At 42.5% G+C, this 23,673-nt stretch overlaps 1 protein-coding gene across 1 annotated transcript; it reads right to left on the bottom strand.

The window, feature by feature from the left end:
* Nucleotides 1–1,593: 1,593 nt before the first annotated feature.
* Nucleotides 1,594–23,544, bottom strand: LOC139445195 (succinate-semialdehyde dehydrogenase, mitochondrial-like). The gene is made up of 12 exons (XM_071226324.1): nucleotides 23,475–23,544; nucleotides 20,158–20,356; nucleotides 19,838–19,959; nucleotides 19,280–19,363; nucleotides 15,267–15,437; nucleotides 12,248–12,364; nucleotides 10,310–10,453; nucleotides 8,728–8,871; nucleotides 6,839–6,997; nucleotides 4,888–5,057; nucleotides 4,020–4,078; nucleotides 1,594–1,939 (listed from the first exon to the last, which is right to left on the bottom strand). Exons 1-12 carry the CDS (start codon nucleotides 23,475–23,477, stop codon nucleotides 1,734–1,736), a joined length of 1,578 nt encoding a protein of 525 aa, XP_071082425.1. The 5' UTR covers nucleotides 23,478–23,544; the 3' UTR covers nucleotides 1,594–1,733.
* Nucleotides 23,545–23,673: the final 129 nt, after the last annotated feature.

Here is a 23,673-nt window from a genome sequence, read left to right as displayed (position 1 = left end):
TATTCACTCGTTTCATAAAATTGGTATTACACGGGAGCTCGTTTAGTATTCTATATTTATCACACCTCTCCAGCATTTGTCTTTTGGTGTTTCCTTTGTCCTGCGATTAGAGCTAGGTTGTGAACAATATCCCTGAACACATTATAAGATTGAAATAGGATCTGGGTTTTATGTGGCAATAGTTTAGCTTATCACTGTAGGGACACCAGTCACCAGGTATGGATTTTACGCACTGTACCCCTTTGGGAATCAAACCCGGCCCTTTGGCATGATGCGCCGGAGTGTGGAGAGCTCAGCGAACGGGTTATAGCTGCGAGGAGCTTGTGAATGCCATGTTACCGAGAGTGTAACGAAGGGGTAACACGTGCTGGGAAGGAGCTTGTGTGAATGAAATTAAAGGGAGATCACTCCCATTTCATCAAACGCATTTAGGTTAGTGAAGTGTTTGAAAGATTTTGTTAAAGAGAGAAATACGACAGTATTCCATTCACTGAATTAAGCTTTCAGTTTTAGTACTAACAAGTGAGACAAGACACAGATATTGCTCATTGTTTTTACTGCCATGTTCACAATTCCTGTAACACAAAATAGTCTGAATATCACCGTACAACTCGACAGCAAGCAACAAAGAGTTGTCTTGAACAAATGGATCAAATATTTATCCAACAAAGTGTCTCCAGAGCAAATACTCCATGGTTATCCACATAATCAACTACAATGGCAGTTGACCACCAACAAGGATCAAGACCCTACTAGTATACTCTCTAGCACAAGGGATAACGTAGGTAGGAGGCAAGTTGTTATTACCGACAGACCTTCATATTTTTCATTATGACAACTTTTCTCAAGACGATTCATCATTTAAAAATGAGATGGAGAGAAATACGACACCTTTCCATTCACTGAATTAAGCTTTCGGTGTTAGTACATTCACCCAAACATGTGAAACAAGACATAGATATTGCTCATCGATTTTAATGCCATGTTCACAAAATATTCTGAATATCACTGTACACTGGATGACCACCAACAAGGATTGAGACACTACTAGGATACTCTCTAGCACAAGGGGAAAGGTAGGTAGGAGGTAGGTAGTTATTACCAACAGCCCTTCACATGTTTTAAAAATGAGGGACTGTATTTTTTTCTTTCGAATATGGCGGACAAATATTTTACAATAACAAATTTAAGGTGGATTGAATATCAAACTCAAAACACTGAAGGTAATCTGATCATTAATTGAAGGAACCATTAGCAGGACATTGCTTGTACTTTAGTATTATGATAATGATGGCTATGTCGCCGTTTTATTTGTTTTGGCACACTTGATTATCAATATTATACTAATTGCATGTAATAAAATTTATACATTGCACAACACTGAAGCACATCTCATGTCAATTAATGTGGGGTTAAAAACTAACCAAAATTGTTTTCATATAAATAAGAAATTGCCATTCAAATACAATGTACTTGTTTTGTATTGACTCTAAAAAATGTCAGATATATAAGTTTAAAGAATCACGAACCTCTAAAATGCCTAACGATGTTTTGATTCTTGTGTAAATGAACCAGCAAAGGAAAAGACTTGTGAACCTTGGAATTACGAATTCATGCACCATTCACAACCTTACATAAATTCACAGGCATGATTTTAATGCACAGCATCATAAAATCCTGTTGATACAATTTCTCTTGAACATGCTTCAAAATAATTTTGGAACACATGGCAGTTATATACCTCCGAGACAGACATATTTGATTTCAAGGTAGTCATCAATTCCGTATTTGCTGCCCTCTCTACCGAGACCCGACTCCTTCACTCCGCCGAAAGGCGCCTCTATGGCGGAGATGAGCCCGTCGTTAACACCACACAGACCAACCTCCAACTTCTCGGCTACTCGCCAGATCTGGCTCAGGTTTTGTGAGTAGAAATAGCCTGAAGGATGACAAGAAAATTAATTGTACTTTTATGTTCAGATGTAACGGATTTAGTTATTGTGAATCACAAAAACAAAACTAGCACCAACTGTAGCACACCTGCTTAGTCATATATTCAAAATCTTAAAATAACAGCAAAATGAGCCACTCAGCATCAACATCTTGCCCACTGTAATTCCCATATGTGTATCATACATTTTGAATTTTTGTCAAATCACTCAAAAATGTTTTTATTTTCTTATTCAACCTACAAAATCCATATACCGTATTCGACGTAATAAGCGCCCCGCTCTAATAAGCGCCAACGGCGACATTTGCTAATGTATTGGCTAGTGAACAATCCCAATTAGCACCCAATACGCACTCATGTGTTATATGCACCCTTAATTATGGGCATTAATTTCTGGAAAAATATATCTGTCGTACATAAACATTTCAGGCTGTCAGCATAAACCACAAAATTTATCTTTCAACTCTGTTTTTTTTTCACCAAAATAACATTCTAATAAGAGCCCCCTATTTCTAATTTTAAGAGCGCCCTTATTATGTCTAATACAGTATTATTTATGAGGGAAATTGCATAACCCATGTGACTAAAGACAGGCATTATTCAGTCAAAGGGTTTGTATGCCTGTGAACTTGTCAATGACGAATAGTCTCCCCTTGTAAACCTTTTACAGAAAAAGTTATTAAATATAAATGAGTAGGCACTGTGATAATTTAAAACTTATTTTCATAAAAGTTGTGCTTTCTGGGAATAAAATAACAAACTTGATACAAAAATAAATTATTTCTCTTCTCATCTTTTTCAGAGAACTACATTTTCAAATTTGATGAATTTTAATCTTTTCTTTCCCTTTTGGTGACACACATTTAGAGGCTTAAAGGGGAAGTGTACACGCAAAAATCACTTTCTTTCTTTTTCTAAACAAAACGCAATTTTAGAATTAGTTAGTATCTGTGTTTGAAAATATACACTCATTTTTTTTCACAGTGAAAGTAGGAAGCTCACAATAGTGTGAAAGTGATATGCCGTTATGAGGCCTTCGTTTTACGAGCGAAATAGGCCTGAGTTATCCCCCTTAGATTATGACGTAATTGGTGCCAATTCAACTGGGTCCCTGTCTATTCTCAACGCAAAAGATATCAAGGACCAGTTTGCGGTAAAACAACATGGTCTACGACACACTCCGGCGCAGTGGTGACTCAGCATAACACAATTCTGGCTGGCATCTGAGATGCTAGAATCACAAAACTGTACCTACACCACGTGAAGCGGCTCTAACAAAGCATGATGACGTCATAATGTTTATCAATTGGCACCAATGACGTCATATTGCAAGGGACATAAGCCATGGTGTTTTTGTTATGGAAATAGAACACTTGGAAAATGTGAAAAATATAAATCGTTTTAGTGCAATAAATATGTTAATTAAATATGATGTTTTTATATTTTTGTCTATGACACTTCTATGTTAACACTTTTAATGTGGAAAAAGTACAAGAAAAAAAGGTTCATTTCCGTGTGAACTTGCCCTTTAAGCACATACAACAGTCTGCAGCATTGTTTCAAAGGTAGATGTTTAATTTCGATATTCAGGTCTTTAACTGACCTGATACTCTCTTCATCATTCACAAAAGTTTTTGCTTTGTTTATTTAATTTTAGCTCACACAATAAGAGTAACCTTTGGGTCAAAATCATTTGAAACACTATGTATGCATATCTATATCTGCCGAAATATTTGTGCTTGGTTATAGACTTATTCAGCTCGTGTTTTCAGTGAAGATGTTGCCAGACAACAATAGTCTAACAGGCCATGCATGACACCATACCGACTGGCGTTTCTCTTGTGAAATGGTTTGTAAAGAGAATGCTGCAAGGGCCAACAGGTAAAGTTTACTGATAAGAACATTTTCCTACCTTAGGCCGCAAAGTATAGAATTAGATTCAGCCATCATATCATAGCCTGATAATTCTCTTAAGTCATCATCTGTACAAAACAGGACTCGAACTTTGAGTGGCCATACCACCTAACAGAAATGCCACAAGAATGTTGCCATGGAAATAGTGCCTTACCTGCCAGGCCAGAACTGGATGAGTTTGCTATGGCAACTGCCTCCTCCTCTGTCTTGAATCTGTAAATCAGTCAGTAACAGTCTCAGTTCTCTGCTCTTACTTGTGTTTCCTCATGTGATAAGAGTGATTGAGTTTAGACTGCTTTCCAGTCATATAACGATGTGTCAGCTTAATGTGGTAGGAAAGCCCGAAGCGATGCAAGTCTTTGACGTTTACCACTTTGGTGGTACCCAGAAGCAATAGTGCTGATAAACCTAGAACATATTCGAGAAGAACCAGGAATCCCACAATCCTTAGGAAATCTGCACAGCAAATTGTGGTGCCTTAGATGACTAGGCCACCCATGCCCCCAAACTGATAAGAACCCAATGTTTTTAACAAGTTTCCAGTTCTGCAATGCTAAATCCATGGAGTTAATTGGCAGGTAGAACATGGTAATAAGTAAGGGTCTCTCGCTTGTATGACCCGACTAAAATGTCATCTGGTCGTTAGACTGTCTGACTGTGAGTTATTTACGGTTGGGACGAGACCATATATATTACCCAGGTACCCCCCCCCCCCTATTACCTGACCCTACCTAGGATTCAAATTGGCAACAAAATGTCCAATTAAGAATTCTTTTACAGGAGCCCTGCCAAAACTACTTAGATGACCCGAGTTACCCATCCCGGCCCTAGAGGCACTGTACCTGGAGCATTCAGCATCCAGGGCTACTTATGGAAATTCAATTGGATTCGTTCCTCACAAGGAAATTTATATTAGAATGCCCCTTCTGCTCATGCAGGTATATTTTATCCAGTTGGATACAAAAAATGGTAGAAACTTGTTACAGCCTTCGGTGTTGATTACAGCCATGTTTGCAACTTACTTGATAACTGCAGCAACTGGTCCAAATATCTCCTCTTGAGCACACCTCATTTCCAGCGTGACATTGGAGAGCAGTGTCGGCTCAAAGAAGTTCTCTCCCTTGTCCGACCTCTTTCCTCCACAGCCCAGCTTCGCGCCAAGTCTCTTGGCATCCTCCACGATGCTTTCGACCTGTAAACAAGTGGTATATACTTCTACTTGAAGTCTTCTATATCACAGAGAAAGTGAGTTTCTCAGCACTGGCCACGATGCCTTCTACCTGTCAACAAGTGGCATATACTTCTACTTCTATATCACAGAGAAAGTGAGTTTCTCAGCACTGGCCACGATGCCTTCTACCTGTCAACAAGTGGCATATACTTCTACTTCTATATCACAGAGAAAGTGAGTTTCTCAGCACTGGCCACGATGCTTTCTACCTGTCAACAAGTGGCATATACTTCTACTTCTATATCACAGAGAAAGTGAGTTTCTCAGCACTGGCCATGATGCCTTCTACCTGTCAACAAGTGTCCGTACTCATACCAGTCTGCGACTTTAGCCAATAGTCTGAAGACCTAATCTAGTAAAATTCTGTTCTGTCTAATAAGCTCAGCTAATAATAGTCCATATAATAACAACAGATTCTACTGATCCTGACGCTAGGAGACATGTTCGGAGCAGTAGTAGACAGACTGACATACACGGATCCAGAAGGGGGGCAAATAACATGATTACTGAACATAGTTTTACAAATCATGAAAGGCATCCATTCTTTTCTAAAAATCTCTGCACAAGTATGCATGTAAATACAAGCTCACAGAGAGAACACTGAACACGTTGGAATCCCTGTGCAGAATTCTATTATGGTTGGGGGAAGGATCAAACAGATGGTGCTGTACATGGCCGCATGAACCACCCACTTCGTAGGAGCATGCCCAGCAGCAGAGTTATCTCAACAGTACACACTTCCAGTCACTGTCCAGGCTTCTGCGAGATTAGTATTCATAGACTTGATGTTATGTCTTACACTAGACACATAAAACATCAAAGTTATGTCACATTCTACAAGGACTTCTTCCAGGGCAAGGGAGTTAACTGACTATAGAAGTCCAGCTTCCAGTTTCAACAGTGGCCATCGATCTGCCGGCAACGTCTTCCAGGGCAAGGGAGTTAACTGACTATAGAAGTCCAGCTTCCAGTTTCAACAGTGGCCATCGGTCTGCCAGCAATAATTTCCAGGGCAAGGGGTCTGCATGTGTTTCGCTATGATACTACTTCTGGAAGTCACATTAACTTCGATTTCAATGTCGATAACATCCGTAGTGAGGTGACCATACTTCTTAATTTCCAAATCTAGAGCAAGGTCCTGCAGTGACATGATGAAAACATTAATGCTTAAAACCTTGGCATTTCAGGGTCTATTCTTGTTCCTTGTTTGTTTGTGCCAACAGTACATTTTATAAATCGTTCACAGACTGATGTATTTAGTATATCAATTTATTACTCGCCTGTAAAGAAATATGCAAATGAGGTAACTGAGAAAGAACTACCTTCATTCTCCCAATATCAATGTAATGCCTCCCCCCTCAATAAATTGTTGACTTACATTCCCTATATGCTAAGATAGGGGTTCCCCAGTGTGTTGCTGTGTTTCTGTAGACAAACTTAGCAGCAAGTCAGTTGCCACTATGTCATAAACTGGGCAGTTCACTCAAACATTGTATTCATACTCAGTTTCTAAAGCTACTTCATATTGTGAAATTATGTCTTACAAATTGATTATTGTTTGATTGTCATTATGTTTCTGTATTGTAAATATCATGTATTAGGAATAAAAGATTTGTATTATATGCACCAAAAGCCGACATTATACAATTTATATTCCTATTATAGGATATTTTCGATACGGAAACACACTTTTGTAATCTCTTTCTTCACATTTGATCAAGTTATTCCATGGGCCTTCTTACCTTGTCCACAGCTTTGCTGTTGATGAGAGGTCCTTGTGTGGTGCTGTCATCAAAACCGTCCCCGACCTTCAGTTCTTGGTTCATGACCTCCCCGAGACGTGCAACATACTGGTCATACACTCCTTCCTGAACCAATATCCTGTTGGCACACACACACGTCTGAGGAAACAGGAAATAGCTGTTCAGTTGATGAAAATTAAATGTTTGATTCTATATTCCTGCAAATATTGTGGCAGTATAGATGGCGCCATGGTCAAAGTATTTAGTTACCTTTGTAAAGCTATTCTGTTGGCACACACCATCTCTGTAGAAAATGGGAAATTTCAACAATTTATTCAGTCAGATTGCTCAACACTGAAAGTTAAATTGGGTGCTATCGACAAAAACATGCGCAAGCCAAGGGTTCATTCGGGCGAGCTTTTTTTCTGTTCTCTGTAAACATAGTTTCCACTACCGTTACAAAATGAGTTGAAATATGCAATAGTATGAGTCAGGATAAGGTAAAATAGTTAAATTTGTATCGAAGATCGAGCAGTAGTGAAGAACTAAAACATTTGATAATAGTTACTCAAATACCCCTTCTGTGTAGCTGGTTTCTGTAAAACGTCTTATAACAACCATAAGCATAAGCATTGAGGGTATGTCAAAAACATAACAATTTTGTAATAATCCTCTTCTTGACACTGACCCATGGGGATTCCAGGTAAGAAAATAGGCCCCAGCAACCTATGTTTGTCATAAGAGGCGACTCATTGGATAAGGTCCTCGGTGATTGCAGGACATTTATCCCAATTGCATGGATTGATGCGCATAATGTTAATCACTGGATTGTCTGGTCGAGACTCGATTTTGTACAGACAGCAGTCGTATAGCTGGAATATTGCTGAGTGCAGCGTTAAACAACAAAGAAACAAGTTGGGTCTTCATTTACTAAATGAGATATCACTTCAGATCATACAGGTATAGAGGATATTTCATGCGTCGTGTGAAATATCATGTTTCTCTCACCGAGTGACAGGGGGAAAGGAGATATTTTCACTCCTGGCTACGCCACTCATGAAAATATCTCCTTCCCCCCGTCACTCGGTGAGAGAAACATGATATTTCACTCGACACATGAAATATCCTATTATTATATTCTTTTGGTGTAGTTGTCTGCAGGAAGATTAAATTATTTTATTACAAATGTAAAACCTTCAAGCGTAAATTCTCCCTACATAACACACATGGACGGTTTTCCACCCCCTGTAAGTACGACTAAAATTGTAGTTCCGTCTTTGCAAAATCTTAAAAAATATAAACAAAAGTAACCAAAAATATTTGATGTCACTAAAATTCTTTAGTATAAATTTGGATATGATTATATACAAAATCAACTTCATCAAAAAATAAATGTGAAATCAATGAGACGGTTGTTCGAAGCGAAAGAATACACGCAATTCAAGTAACAAAATGGTGCTTTGCGAAACATATCGACTGGCAAATCAGAAGAGAAATTCACAGTTTAATACAAATCATTTTCAACAAAATAAACAAACGGTAAGAATCGGTATCAACTACATAAATTACCATCTGTCATTATATGACTTTTCAACGTTGAACTGACGTAAATCAACAGTTTGTGTACGAGCTGTCTCGTGTAGGCCAACATAGTTCCGTCAACGTGTTATGTTCACTGCAGTGAAATATCAGGTGTTATGTTCGCTGCAGTGAAATATCAAGTGTTATGTTCACTGCAATGAAAATATCACTTTTCTCAACTTCAGAAAAATCAGTCTTTCACACTGAAGTATATAATAAAAAATGAATTGCCCCTACACTATTGTCCAACATCCGCACTGCTTAAATGGACAACAAACAAACTAAACAAAACATATTGATGGCCTTACCTGTCCGCTACATCGAAACTTGCTGACCATGGTACCTTGGACGGCTGCCTCAATGTCGGCACTGTCGAACACTATGAATGGTGCATTTCCGCCCAGCTCTAGCGAGACCTTTTTCACTGTAGAAGCTGACTGCTGGAGGAGAATCTACAACAAGACACAACTCCCTTTAGTTTCTCAACCTCACACCACCCATAGGGAGTCCCGAGTAGAATACAGAGCCCCAGCAAAGTTTTATTGTCGTACAGTGGGGCTTCTGCCTAAGAATATAGGTCCCAAGCAATCTTTACTTGTCGCGCACATGGAGATTCAACGTTAAAATATAGGTCCCTCATGACCTATCCTTGTTGTACACGTGGGCTTCTACGTAAGAATATAGGTCCCAGCAACCTATGCTTGTTGTACACGTGGGGATTTGGGGTAAGAATATAGGCCCCAGCAATGTTTGCTTGCCGCACACGAGGGGATTCCGCGTAAGAACATAGGTCCCACCAACCTGTGCCTGCCATACCTGTGGGGATTCCGCGTAAGAACATAGGTCCCATCAACCTGTGTCTGCCATACACGTGGGGATTCCGCGTAAGAACATAGATCCCATCAACCTGTGTCTGCCATACACGTGGGGATTCCGCGTAAGAACATAGATCCCATCAACCTGTGTCTGCCATACACGTGGGGATTCCGCGTAAGAACATAGATCCCATCAACCTGTGCCTGCCATACACGAGGGGATTCCGCGTAAGAACATAGATCCCATCAACCTGTGCCTGCCATACACGAGGGGATTCCGCGTAAGAACATAGATCCCATCAACCTGTGCCTGCCATACACGAGGGGATTCTGCGTAAGAACAAAGATCCCATCAACCTGTGCTTGCCATACATGTGGGGATTTGGGGTAAAAATGTATGTGCCCTGCAAGTGAGTTTCTGTGACTTGGTTGATGCATGTCATTGTATATCCTCATTACGTAGATCGATACTCATGATATCAATCACTGGACCTACTTAGAGCAAAAATATTACTGAGAGCGGCATTAAACAACAAACAAAGCAACTATGCACACACATAAGTACAAGTGCTAAAACAGCTGTTTTGGAAAAGAGGGGTTCATTTGGTGTGGAATGATGAATGCAAATAATCGGCAAAGCAATTTGCTTCGGATCTGTTGAAAAGTATAAGATGTTTACACTCAACATATCAGAGAATCTATAAAACTGAAATGCATACATATACAAATGATATATTCTTCCAGAAATAGGGGTGGAGTCCTCCCCGGATCTGTGTATGTCAGCATGTGTAACCATGGTAACTGTATCTGCAGCTGTACCTCCACAAGAACATTATGAATACATTGAAACCTGGTTAACCCCGACAGCCCCGTAAAGTCAATCGGATATACTTCTTTCCGTACTAACACATCATTACGGTATAATGTCATTTGTATGTTTGTAGACGTTCCAAAACATAATCATTTGAAAAGCAGGGTTTTAGGATAAACAAGGTTCAGACAAGCGAGGTCTGACATTATATGATAAAAGTATAGCCTGCCTAATGGCAGATTACAGACCCCAATGAATTCTCACCTTCCCTGTGACTGTGGACCCTGTAAACGAGATCTTCTTGATGACGGGGCTGGTGCATAGTAAGTTGCCCACTGCAGGGGCGTTGTCACGGGAACTGGTCACCACATTCAATACTCCGTCCGGGACGCCTGCCTCCTTGGCCAACTGGGAGAAGGGAGAGAGGCAATGAATGATTGTCATCTACCTGGATAATTGTGGTAACCCCAGACTACATACAGGGCCACATACAGTCATATCATCAACAAGACAAGCTGGTATTAGAGGGATAGTCAAGATGTACATTTACTCTTCTTGAGTGTTTACATTCATGGCTGAAGCAGCCGGAGCGAGGTTCCCAGAATTCCCTGCAAAAGGAGCAGTTATTACGCTTAAGTGGAATCACTGGGAGTGGCTTATTGTTTTAAACTGTTACTCTATGACAATAATTCTATCACTGTGACAGCTTGATTTGTTTGTAAGGCAGAGTGAGTGAGTGAGTGAGTATAGTTTAACGCTGCCGGCGGGGGACACCAGAAATAGGCTTCACACATTGTACCCATGTCGGGAATCGAACCCGGGTCTTCGGTGTGACGAGCGAACGCTTTAACAACTCGGCTACCCGACCGCCCCTTGTAAGGGAGAGACTTATTGCTGAAGGGGGCACGGGTGGCCCAGTCGTCTAAGGCGCCGCGATTCGCTGTGCAGAGTTGCGTCCCTTAGGCATGCCAGAAACCTATGATTGTGGGTTCGAATCCCGGTTCGCCCCGATTATGTTTCTAGGTTTGTCAGCACCATACACGTGCTCGTGGGTTTCACCGAAGTGGTAAACGTCTGAGACCTGCATCACTTCAGGCTTTCCTCCCACATTAAGCTGACACGCCGTGATATGACTGGAAAATACTGTTAAAAGGGGCGTTAAACCAAACTCATTCACTCACTTATTGCTGAAACAGTTTGCAGTTGGATGGATTCTATAAATACATATAATATGTATACTGTATTTTCTTAAGCAGTGTTGAGTATAGTGCATCCTTTTTCCCCAAAAAAATACCACTATGAAAATCATTCTTACAAAATTATTTTGACCCTGCAAAGGACACGGTTGTGATATTTATATTAATGTTGAAGAGGCATTGTGAATTTTTCAAATTGAAAATCTTGAATTTTTTGGTACATTTTCTTCTAAAGTTGTGTGGAAGAGGGGTTTCGTTGTTCAGAAGTTACAGATGGACAAAGTCAATGAAGTTTCCCCTGACATTCTGATAGTGAGCTCAAACATTCATGAAAGGAACATGCTGGTTGGAGTGTTCCTCTGTATTTTCCCTGGACGACAGTAGGTGTCCTCGATACCCTCCACTCACCTGACACATGGCCAGAGCTGAGAACAGTAGGTGTCCTCGATAACCTCCACTCACCTGACACATAGCAACTGTAGGTGTCCTCGATACCCTCCACTCACCTGACACATAGCCAGAGCTGAGAACAGTAGGTGTCCTCGATACCCTCCACTCACCTGACACATGGCCAGAGCTGAGAACAGTAGGTGTCCTCGATAACCTCCACTCACCTGACACATAGCAACTGTAGGTGTCCTCGATACCCTCCACTCACCTGACACATAGCCAGAGCTGAGAACAGTAGGTGTCCTCGATACCCTCCACTCACCTGACACATGGCAACAGTAGGTGTCCTCGATACCCTCCACTCACCTGACACATCGCCAGAGCTGAGAACAGTAGGTGTCCTCGATACCCTCCACTCACCTGACACATGGCAACAGTAGGTGTCCTTGATACCCTCCACTCACCTGACACATGGCAACAGTAGGTGTCCTCGATACCCTCCACTCACCTGACACATGGCTAGAGCTGAGAACAGTAGGTGTCCTCGATACCCTCCACTCACCTGACACATGGCTAGAGCTGAGAACAGTAGGTGTCCTCGATACCCTCCACTCACCTGACACATCGCCAGAGCTGAGAACGGCGTATCCTCTGCTGGTTTCAAGACGACGGTGCAACCGGCAGCAATGGCCGCACAGGCCTTCCTTGTGATCATAGCGCTGGGGAAGTTCCACTGTAACACAAATAAGGTCATTGGCCAACTGGGTCCATGTGTTGTGAAACTTAACATCTTACCAATACAGAAGAAAATATTTACTGGTGTAATCAGTATACTCGTTTTCCGGAGTATAACTTGTAAACCATTCAATATATCTTTAAGAAACTATGTACACATCAGGCATGCACTGAACTGGTACTTTTTTGCTGTTCAGGATTTTTTGTAAACTTTCTTTTTTTGCATTTCCAGGGTAGCAAGCTGGACTAATGTTCAAATGTGGGTAGTGTTCGTCTCCGCAGGATAACCGTTCAATAGTTCTTGAGGACCCTTTATAAGCATGTCAGATACCATACAGGGTTGAAATAGGTCACCAACCTATGCTTGTTTTGAGGGTCTACTAAATGGGTCAGGTGATCAAGCCCAATGACTTGGTTGATTGTGTGATAATGAACCCTGACAGAAATGGGACGTTGAATACAGGGTTAATTATGGAACAAAGTATCATTCTTCAATTCAGGAATGGCCTTGCTATTTAGTTATGGAATTAGGATATAGAGTTTTAAAAATATTTAGTATATGAAACATTGTTATCAATCTCTTTAACATCAAATCTTAGTGCATCCAATTATAGGTCACGGCAGAATGTCCTTTCATCCGACTAATCAGAGCATCTCACGTGATAGCGAAAGTGAAAGTTCAAAAAGTGTTTTCTGATCATGCTACCTCGAAAAGGTTAACACAAGGCATTCCGAAAGACAGTTACTGGCTGTAGGACTGAATGCGTCAAAATCATTGTATATATCTCAGTTCAATGGGATAAACATTTGAAACGGAAGAGACTTTCCATAGCTTGTGGGAAGTACTGACATACAATCTCGGCCATCTATTAGACATTCCAGAATTTTCTAATGTTCAGTTTTCAAATTAATTGAAAAGTTTACTAAATATTTTGTCAAAGCCTAGTCTGGGATGGAAGTTGCCAGTTGGAGACTTGTGCTGTAAACCTCGAGGAAGCTTCTTTCTGATTGGCTAATGTCATCTTCCTGTTAGTAGTTTAATTGGTTAGTCATAGTTCATGAAATGTCGTTCAGATGGGACCTGTAATGGGATATCCTATTATCCTTGTGTGCCGGTAGCAAAGCACTGAGACTTGATTTTAATGAGACTGCATTGTTATCAAATGGAAATTTTAATCTATTGAAAAGTACCATCACTAATTCACATCCTTGGAAGGCACTGAAAACATTTAAAGAATAGAGGTAAGGTGAAATTGGGTTTAACGTCGCGTCCAAGATTATTGCACTTATATAGCGACGTGCATGCACGTGTGTGTGTGGCTGCTTGTACTAGTCCGGACTGACGCCGATTTATAGAGCTAGCACACTGAGATACCATGCCACAGTTTAACATGAATACCCCACTCAGACACAGTATCCTGACTCCGAGCCGACCAGTCCTTGTTTTAGCCCTTTAATGACGAGCGCCAGACAGGGTAACAACAAGTACCATATTTTAACGTCTTTAGGTATGACGCGGCCGGGGATCGAACCCCGGACCTTCCGCTCTCTGGGAGGACGCGAGGCGGTCCTAAAAAATAGAGGGAATCGTCTGGTTTAGTCAACAATCATAATCAGATACCCTGGTAATGTCAGTCACTTGTTCCAAGCTTTAGGATTTACAGTTTGGGGCAAAATGATGCACATATTTAAAAGAGCAGGGGATATACAGTGATCCCTCGCTACAACGCTACCTTCGGGGTCCAAATAATTGATGAGCATTATAGATGATCAGCGGTTTAACGAAGGTCGAGTCGTAGGTGGTAGATGACCAACAAAACAGTAGACATGCTCTGCCAACCTAACACGATCTACGTTGCAAGTTTCAGAGTTTCAAAAAAGATTAGAATAGAAGTTATTTATGATTCATAGTGTAAAAAAAGATTTAACGAGTATAATCTGCGCTTTAAAAAACAAAAAACACATCGTATCCCTTCAGGTGAATAAACAGATAGATCTATAACAAACTTGGTCAATAAAAGTATGAAATTTGATATAAAACATCACTAGACATGATGATTTACCATTTAAAATGTATTTCCTGCTCTCAAAGGCATTGTTTTATATGCAGAGATTAAGATTGCTGTTAATAACGGTGAGTTGTGCGATCTACCGATCACTTCAAATACGATTTCGCCCAAATTATTGAAAACATTATTGAATGAAATTTTGAATATAATTTAACACTATATATATTGCAAACATTAGCCCAGATAAACAATGAACATTTTTTTATATTACCAGATATTATAATAATAGGATTAAATTGCGTTCTTCAGTTCAGATTTGTTGACTGGTATTTCCAGTGTTACCTGATAGCGTTGATCAGCTGATAATGTTTTCTGAGATGGGGGAAAACATTGTGTCTTTGGAAAACTTGAGTTTATTGAAAATGTTAGTAAATTTGGGGAGCCATGCTTTACCGCGCACTATAACCGAGATAGCGCTATATTGAAGAGTGCAATAACAAGGGAACACTGTAGGTGGTTTTGTCCTCTTGTTAAACTTAAACATGTGTTAAAGGTTTTTTGTAGCTTTCAAATTTAATCCACATGATAATTGGACAATTGCCACAGATACAGAAGTGGCCATTGGTATTACACGTACATGTATTTGACTAGGCTCGCACAGTCGCCCTGCAATTCACTGTGTAGAGTTGCCTCCCTTACGGTGTGCCAGAATCCTAGGATTGTGGGTTAATCATTAATTTGCTGTGATGCTTGGTTTATTGGCACTATACATATGCTGGTGGGTTTCATGAAGGACTTGAGATGTGCATCACTTCAGTGTTACCTTAAACATCAAAGCTAATCTTTGAAGCATCCACTATCATAAAGTCTGTTTTGAGACATTTGACTTACAGGAGTGATCATACCGGCTACTCCAATAGGCTGTTTCAAGACCAGCATCCTCTTGCTGGCAGCTGTTGACGGAATGACATCACCGTACACGCGCCTAGCTTCCTCTGCATACCACTCTATAAACCCACTTGCGTAGCCGATCTCCCCCAAGGCCTCTTTCAAGGGTTTGCCCTAGGGAAATAACAACGGTATATTGATACTGGCAGTAGGGGGGAAATTACAGAGCTTCTTTTACTTATAACCTTACCTGTGAAAATTAAAGGCCAGAGGACCTATTATTGGGGTACAGAAATACTGTAAACAGCTTTATTTCTGTGCCGTTAAAATATTGCGAATACCACACCAAAGACAATACAGCGACGAGATATTTTTGCGAGTTGCCGTGTTGATATGACCCCTCGGTTACCAAACAACAGACAGCTTCTCTCCGAAGCTAGTTGGCCGGAAAGTTGACCGGAAGGGAGTGCGACCAATTATCAAATACGAAAATTGACTCAACTCAGTGTCATGTCATGTGTGGAAAAAATTGCAAAGGACACTGACGCAATCAAGCGAGGTTGGAAGAAGGCAGGATTACTGTGAGGTAATAGTGACACTAATTGGTCTGTTTACACTGTCATTTGTGATGTATTGTGTGACCATTCTGCTTTCATTTGTGTTTTTAACTTATTGAGTAACTTGTGGTTCTGGTTGATGATTTCAAAATTTGATGACGTGTTGCAATGAATAAAGTATTTATGTATTATTTATACTTATTTTTGCGTTTTTAATCTTTGCGATTGAGTCTCGTTCGCTAAACTCGCAATAATAAAATGGTCGCAAAAAATTCCATGTTTACAGTAGGCTATAAGATTTGTGTTTTTCAAGGGCGCCACACGGCGTTCATTAATATGTTAAGGTGTGCCTTCTGCAGTTTAAGTGTGCCAACAAGAACAATACAAGAACAAGAACTGGGTGAATGTCATTGCTAGACCTAGATGATAAGCAGTTGCAATTTAGAACAAGATTTCTAAATGTGTTCTTCAGGCACTGGGAACACATTTTAACCATGCCATTATGATTGCAACCATGCAACTGGAGTGAGTGAGTGAGGTGGGTTTAACGCCGCTTTTAACAATATTCCAGTTATATCACGGCGTGTCAGCTTAATGTGGGAGGAAAGCCCGAAGTGATGCAGGTCTCAGACGTTTACCCATGCCACTGGGAGACTTGTACAAGGACCAGGATGTTCAAACCCTGACATTGTTCAGACACGGGGGGTCATGGCTGTTGTTCACACATCCTGAAAACTGTATCTTTTTCATTTTCAACAACGTATCTAAACACTGCTTCAGAATTTCATTTGATAACTGAATTAGTAGTTTCTATGACCTAAGAATAGCCTACGACAAACATGCATGACAGCCAAGGCTGTAGCTATACCCATTACAGAGAACTATGTATCTTGACAGTAGGGCTGGGACGAGTCCAAATGTGCTACCCGGGTACCCACCTCCCTATTACCTGACCCTACCCGGGTACCCACCTCCCTATTACCCGACCCTACCCGGGTACCCACCTCCCTATTACCTGACCCTACCCGGGTACCCACCTCCCTATTACCCGACCCTACCCGGGTACCCACCTCCCTATTACCTGACCCTACCTGGGTACCCACCTCCCTATTACCTGACCCTACCTGGGTACCCACCTCCCTATTACCTGACCCTACCTGGGTACCCACCTCCCTATTACACGACCCTACCTGGGTACCCACCTCCCTATTACCTGACCCTACTCGGGTACCCACCTCCCTATTACCCGACCCTACCCGGGTACCCACCTCCCTATTACCCTACCCTACTCGGGTACCCACCTCCCTATTACCCGACCCTACCCGGGTACCCACCTCCCTATTACCTGACCCTACCTGGGTACCCACCTCCCTATTACCTGACCCTACTCGGGTACCCACCTCCCTATTACCTGACCCTACTCGGGTACCCACCTCCCTATTACCCGACCCTACTCGGGTACCCACCTTCCTATTACCTGACCCTACCCGGGTACCCACCTCCCTATTACCCGACCCTACTCGGGTACCCACCTCCCTATTACACGACCCTACCCGGGTACCCACCTCCCTATTACCCGACCCTACTCGGGTACCCACCTCCCTATTACACGACCCTACCCGGGTACCCACCTCCCTATTACACGACCCTACTCGGGTACCCACCTCCCTATTACCTGACCTTCCCCGGGTACCCACCTCCCTATTACCTGACCCTACCCGGGTACCCACCTCCCTATTACCCGACCCTACTCGGGTACCCACCTCCCTATTACACGACCATACCTGGGTACCCACCTCCCTATTACCCGACCCTACCCGGGTACACACCTCCCTATTACCTGACCCTACCCGGGTACACACCTCCCTATTACCCGACCCTACTCGGGTACCCACCTCCCTATTACCTGACCCTACCCGGGTACCCACCTCCCTATTACACGACCCTACCTGGGTACCCACCTCCCTATTACCTGACCCTACTCGGGTACCCACCTCCCTATTACCTGACCCTACCCGGGTACACACCTCCCTATTACCTGACCCTACCCGGGTACACACCTCCCTATTACACGACCCTACCTGGGTACCCACCTCCCTATTACCAGACCCTACCTGGGTACCCACCTCCCTATTACCAGACCCTACCCGGGTACCCACCTCCCTATTACACGACCCTACCTGGGTACCCACCTCCCTATTACCCGACCCTACCTGGGTACCCACCTCCCTATTACCCGACCCTACCCGGGTACCCACCTCCCTATTACCTGACCCTACCTGGGTACCCACCTCCCTATTACCAGACCCTACTCGGGTACCCACCCCCCTATTACCCGACCCTACCCGGGTACCCACCTCCCTATTACCTGACCCTACCTGGGTACCCACCTCCCTATTACCCGACCCTACTCGGGTACCCACCCCCCTATTACCCGACCCTACCCGGGTACCCACCTCCCTATTACCCGAACCTACCCGGGGACCCACCCCCCTATTACCCGACCCTACCCGGGTACCCACCCCCCTATTACCCGACCCTACCCGGGTACCCACCTCCCTATTACCCGACCCTACCCGGGGACCCACAACCCTATTACCCGACCATACCTGGGTACCCGCTGTAAGTCTCAAGAGATAGGTAAAACATGTCCGACTGGGAACAGTTTGACTGTACTCCTGTCAAAATATACTTAGATACACGTATAATCCGATCTGGTCATGCATACACTGACGTTGACTGAAGTTTTATCATTATGCAAACATATGAAGTCAGAAGGAATGTGTGCAAAGTCAGAAAGAAATGTGAACATTTATCACTAATAGTGTAACCAAAGAGTTCTAGATAAGTTTTGCCATTTAACGATATAATCACGGGACTAACCACGGGTCTGGGGAGTCCTGTGGGTACCCGGGTCCTACTCGGTACCCACCCGACCTGGGTACCAGAGTTACTCGTCCCAGCCCTACTTGATAGTAAGCTCGCAAGACAATTCAAAATACATACAAGAAATCCCTACACTTGCCATATAAGCTACTCAATAATCGTTAAGGACCACCTGATTCTTTCACATTACTGAAGTTAATCTGTCACAGCATGTACAGATTAACTATAGTAATATGAAAGAATCGGGTGTTTTTCACTTTCTTTAAGAGTAGCATATGTTTGGCTTGACAATATTGATCACTTCACGACAACAGCTCATTTCGAGTACCAGTAAACACAACCTCACCTCATGGGCGGATACAGAGGTGGGGTGTGGGGGTGCGCACCCCCCCCCCCCCTTTCTATTTCAAAAAAAATCTATATTTCTGTATAAATTACCACCAAAGACAATAAATAGATCTTAATTGTGCACCCCCCCTTTTCAAAAAAGCTGTATCCGCCCATGTCAACTGTTTACAGCTGTGCTTGGTACAAGAATTGAAAGGCCACAAACTGTAGAATCTATTTTCTTACATTTTCAGCTGTCAGTAGTTTAGCTAACTCCAGCTTGTTTTGGATGGTTAGATCAAACCACTTCCTGAGAATCAAGCTCCGTTCCTGCAAAATAGTTCAAAGGGAAGGTTCACTAACATTGTCCACATAGAGAAGTACATGTATTTCATGCAGTAGCTATATGTAAATGACTAAACCTTATACCTGATATGGCTGGACCAATTTGAAACTCAAACAGACATGCAAGACTTTAGGAGTGAGTGAGTGATTAACGCCGCTTTTAACAGTATTCCAGTTATATCATGGCGTGTCAGCTTAATGTGGGAGGAAAGCCCGAAGTGATGCAGGTCTCAGACATTTACCACTTCGGTGAAACCCACGAGCACGGGTATGGTGCTGACAAACCTAGAAACATAATCTGGGCGAACCGGGATTTGAACCCACAATCAACGGCGTCTGGTGTGTCCAGGGGACGTAACTCTGCACAGCAAATCGCGGCGCCTTAGACGACTGGGCTACCCGTGCCCCCTGCAAGACTTTAGGATTATTTTTACCTAACCACATCCACATGGTGCCTACCTTTGCAGTGGTGTCTCTCCACTTGAGGAATGCCAGATTAGCCTTCTCTATGGCCTGCTGGGTGTCGTCTGCGTTCATGTCAGGGACGGAACCAATTACCTTGCCTGTCGACGGGTTGGTGACTGCGGGAAAATAGGTGGTGGTCTCAAGACATGGACGAGCAATAACAAACAACAATTAGATAAAAAAATAAAAATTAAAAAATAATAATAAATGTATAAATTAAATCAAATTTAATTAATGAGGGTTTAAAATTTCTTGTATTTTAGTGCCAAAAGCACAACACAAAGGATTCCTAAACTCTTATCTCTTACTCTTACTTTGGTATACTGAGCCTGACTTTGCACCGACCCACTGCCCATCGACAAATGCCTTGTCAAACAGGAAACTGCTGGCGCTGCGGACGCCTGACGCTGCAGGTGGGACTGTATCCATGGCGATGATGTGAAATACACGAAGTTGGGAAACTTTCAGTTGTCTGGACAAAATTTGTACTGATCGCGAACACGTGCAACACACCTGAAAAATAGAAAAACATCATTGAGGAACCAACATCTACAGTTTCATTCAAACAAAACTATTGCTGAGGTACAGAAAAGCATGCATGTTCATGCATGCCGCTCTCGCATGCATGCCGCTCTCAGCAATATTCCAGCTATATGATGGCAGTCTGTAAATAATCAAGTCTGGAACAGACAATCCCGTGATTGACATCATGAGCATCGATCCACTCATTTGGGACACGATGACATGCATCAACCAAGTCACGATACCTTGCTCACAATCCGATATGTATCACGATACTTGCATGTGCTCTCATCTGTGACACTAGGTCTGGGACGGGTAACTCGGGTACTCGGATGGGGTGGGTACTGAGTAGGACCTGGGTACTGACAGGACTACCCGGACCCGTGGTTAGTCACAAAAAATTTTTCCAGAACTATATGGTTACACTATAAGTGACAAATGTTCACATTTCTTTCCGACTTTGCACAAATTCCTTCTGACTTTATATGTTTGCATAAAGATAAAACATTTTATTCCTGTATCTAAATACATTTTGACAGGAGTACGGTCGAACTTTTCCCAATCGGACATTTTGTACCTGTCTCTTGAGACATACAGCGGGTACCCGGGTAGGGTTGGGAAATAGGGGGGTGGGTACCCGGGTAGTAAATTTGGACTCGTCCCAGCCCTAATAGACAGGATGGCCAATTACCTGGCACACTGACGATGTACAGTTGGCAGTATCAAGTATGGCGCAATGGATGAAAATACTTATGTTTTCACTGAAGGTAAGAATCAATATATTTTAGTTAGTGTGCAACTGCAATCGATACTAGTATCGAGAAGTAAAACATCATGAAAAAACGCAGCATCCGTGTATCACTCCATCACTAGAGCTAGCCCACCGAGATACCATGCCGCAGTTGATCATAAATACCCCACTCGATCAGACTCAGTACACTGACTCTGAGCCAACCTACATCTGTTGATATGACGCGATCAAGGATCGAACCACTGACCTGCCGTCCACGGGCAGACACTCTTTCCACTACACCACGGAGGTGGGCTCAGTCACATGAATGTATGTCAGCTTCATATGAGGGTAAAGCCTGAAGTGATGCAGGTCACAGTGAGTGAGTGAGTATGGTTTTACGCCGCTTTTAGCAATATTCCAGCAATATCATGGCGGGGAACACCAGAAATGGGCTTCAATCGAACCCGGGTCATCGGTGTGACGAGCAAACGCTTTAACCACTAGGCTACCCGACCGCCCCCTGTAGGTCACAGACGTTTCCCACTTTAATGACCCCCAGGAGGATGGGTGTGGTGCTGACAAACCTTGAATGATAATCAAACCCATATGATCGTAGGATTGTGGCATGCCAATGGGATGCACGGTGAATTACGATGCCTCAGATGACTTGGACACCCATAGATGCCCATGTGGTATATGCATTATCATATCTCAGATTATGCATATATTAGTTTTACAGAGGTTTTACTAGTTATGGCCTTTCACCTTATGGGACTATATAGACCTACTACCATACAGGGGCGGTCGGGTAGCCTAGTGGTTAAAGCGTTCGCTCGTCACGCTGAAGACCCAGGTTTGATGCCCGAGGTGGGTACAATGTGTGAAGCCCATTTCTGGTGTCCCCCGTCGTGATATTGCTGGAATATTGCTAAAAGTGGCGTAAAACCATACTCACTCACTCACTCACTACCATAGACCCGTGAAGATGCGGAGTAGAATAGGTCTTCAGCATCCCATGCTTGCCGTAAGAGGTGACTATGCTTGTCGTAAGAGGCGACAAATGGGATCGGGTGGTCAGGCTTGCTGACTTGGTTGACGAATGTCATCGAATCCCAATTGCATGGATCGATGCTCATGTTATCAATCACTGGATTGTCTGGTCCAGACTTGATTATTTACAGACTGCTGTCATATAGCTTGAATATTGCTAAGTGCGGCGTTAAACAACAAACAAACAAATAAAAACAAAACTACCAAACATGTCACATGTGAAGATCCGGGTTAGAATTATTATAGGTCTTCAGCAACCAATGCTGAAAAAGGCAGTTATACTTGTCGTAAGAGGCGACTAATGGGATCGAGTGGTCAGACTTATATGTCTTTGTTGATCCATGTCATCATATCCCAATTGCGTGAATTGATGCTCTTGATATCAATCACTGAACTATCTGGTCCAGACTCGATTATCTACAGGCCACCGTCATATAGCTGGAATAGTGCTGAGTGCGGCGTTAAACAACAAACAAACACTAACTACCATACACATAACAAAACTGAAGGGTCAACACCTCCACTGTTCTGTTTAAATCATTTCAAAAATCATTTTAAAGAATCTCTTAAAAATGAACACAGTATTGTAAAATGTTATAATTGCGTATTTCACCACTGCTGCATTTGACCATGGAGCCTACTATGATTTGACCAGTCTAACATAAACTATAGGGGTTTACACAAACTGTGATCAATAGAGTGAGTGAGTGAGTGAGTGAGTGAGTATGGTTTTACACCGCTTTTAGCAATATTCCAGCAATATCACGGCGGGGGACACCAGAAATGGGCTTCACACGTGATCAATAGACAACACACAGCAACATATATAGTTTAAAATAAAGTTTACAATACAAATGCCATTGGAATTTTCAGATCTTTGTTTTTGTGACACCCTTGTTAGAATCATCCATCCAAGTTTCAGCAGACATTTTTATCACACGATCTAGGACATTTCGATTAAATGACTTCTCCCTGGATCTCATAGACTGGAGAAATGATCATGCTCGTTAAACACACAATAAATCCAGCAGGCAAACTAATGTTATAGTTAGTTTTAAGTGCATCCAGTGTAAGCGAATTTCAGGTACCGTCTACAGAGAGGTTCAGAGTATGTCACACGAACGTCACTTCACAATCTTTGTCTGCCCGCACGGTCACACTCACAGCGGCTCCCTGAGTCCTCACAGCTGATACTGAACTAGTTTCGTCTCGCTTATCTCACGCAGCCGCAGATACACAGATGAGTGCGCATTTGGCTGTTTAGTGCCCTGTGACATCTCCAAATGCTACTACTTACTGTCAACATCGTACACTGATTATACGTACCATGCCGAACCCTTCTCAGTACAGTGTTGTCACGTTAGGCCTATCTTATTCCCAGACCCTTCCTCTCTGAGGGACCGTTCATTGTTCACCGTTATGGTAGTAGTGGAAAATACCGTTCGGGTCATAAATAAGTACCACTTTCAATGTCAACACAATTGCAGATATACTGCAGCGCGAGTTTGACCGTATTGTTCACATA

The sequence above is a fragment of the Haliotis cracherodii genome, unplaced genomic scaffold, assembly GCF_022045235.1.
Source record: "Haliotis cracherodii isolate W230 unplaced genomic scaffold, xgHalCrac1.p SCAF_6, whole genome shotgun sequence".
NCBI classification, from domain to species: Eukaryota; Metazoa; Mollusca; class Gastropoda; order Lepetellida; family Haliotidae; genus Haliotis; species Haliotis cracherodii.
This window is presented reverse-complemented; position numbering and strand designations above follow the sequence as displayed.

Bases quoted from the DNA above. Each gene is read 5' to 3' on its own strand.
- LOC139445195 (XM_071226324.1), bottom strand. The intron at 15,438-19,279 runs GTAAGAAAATAG...TTATTTCCCTAG, and splicing joins AACTACTGACAGCTGAAAAT to GGCAAACCCTTGAAAGAGGC. The intron at 1,940-4,019 runs GTAAGGCACTAT...GTCATCCTTCAG, and splicing joins ATCCAGTTCTGGCCTGGCAG to GCTATTTCTACTCACAAAAC.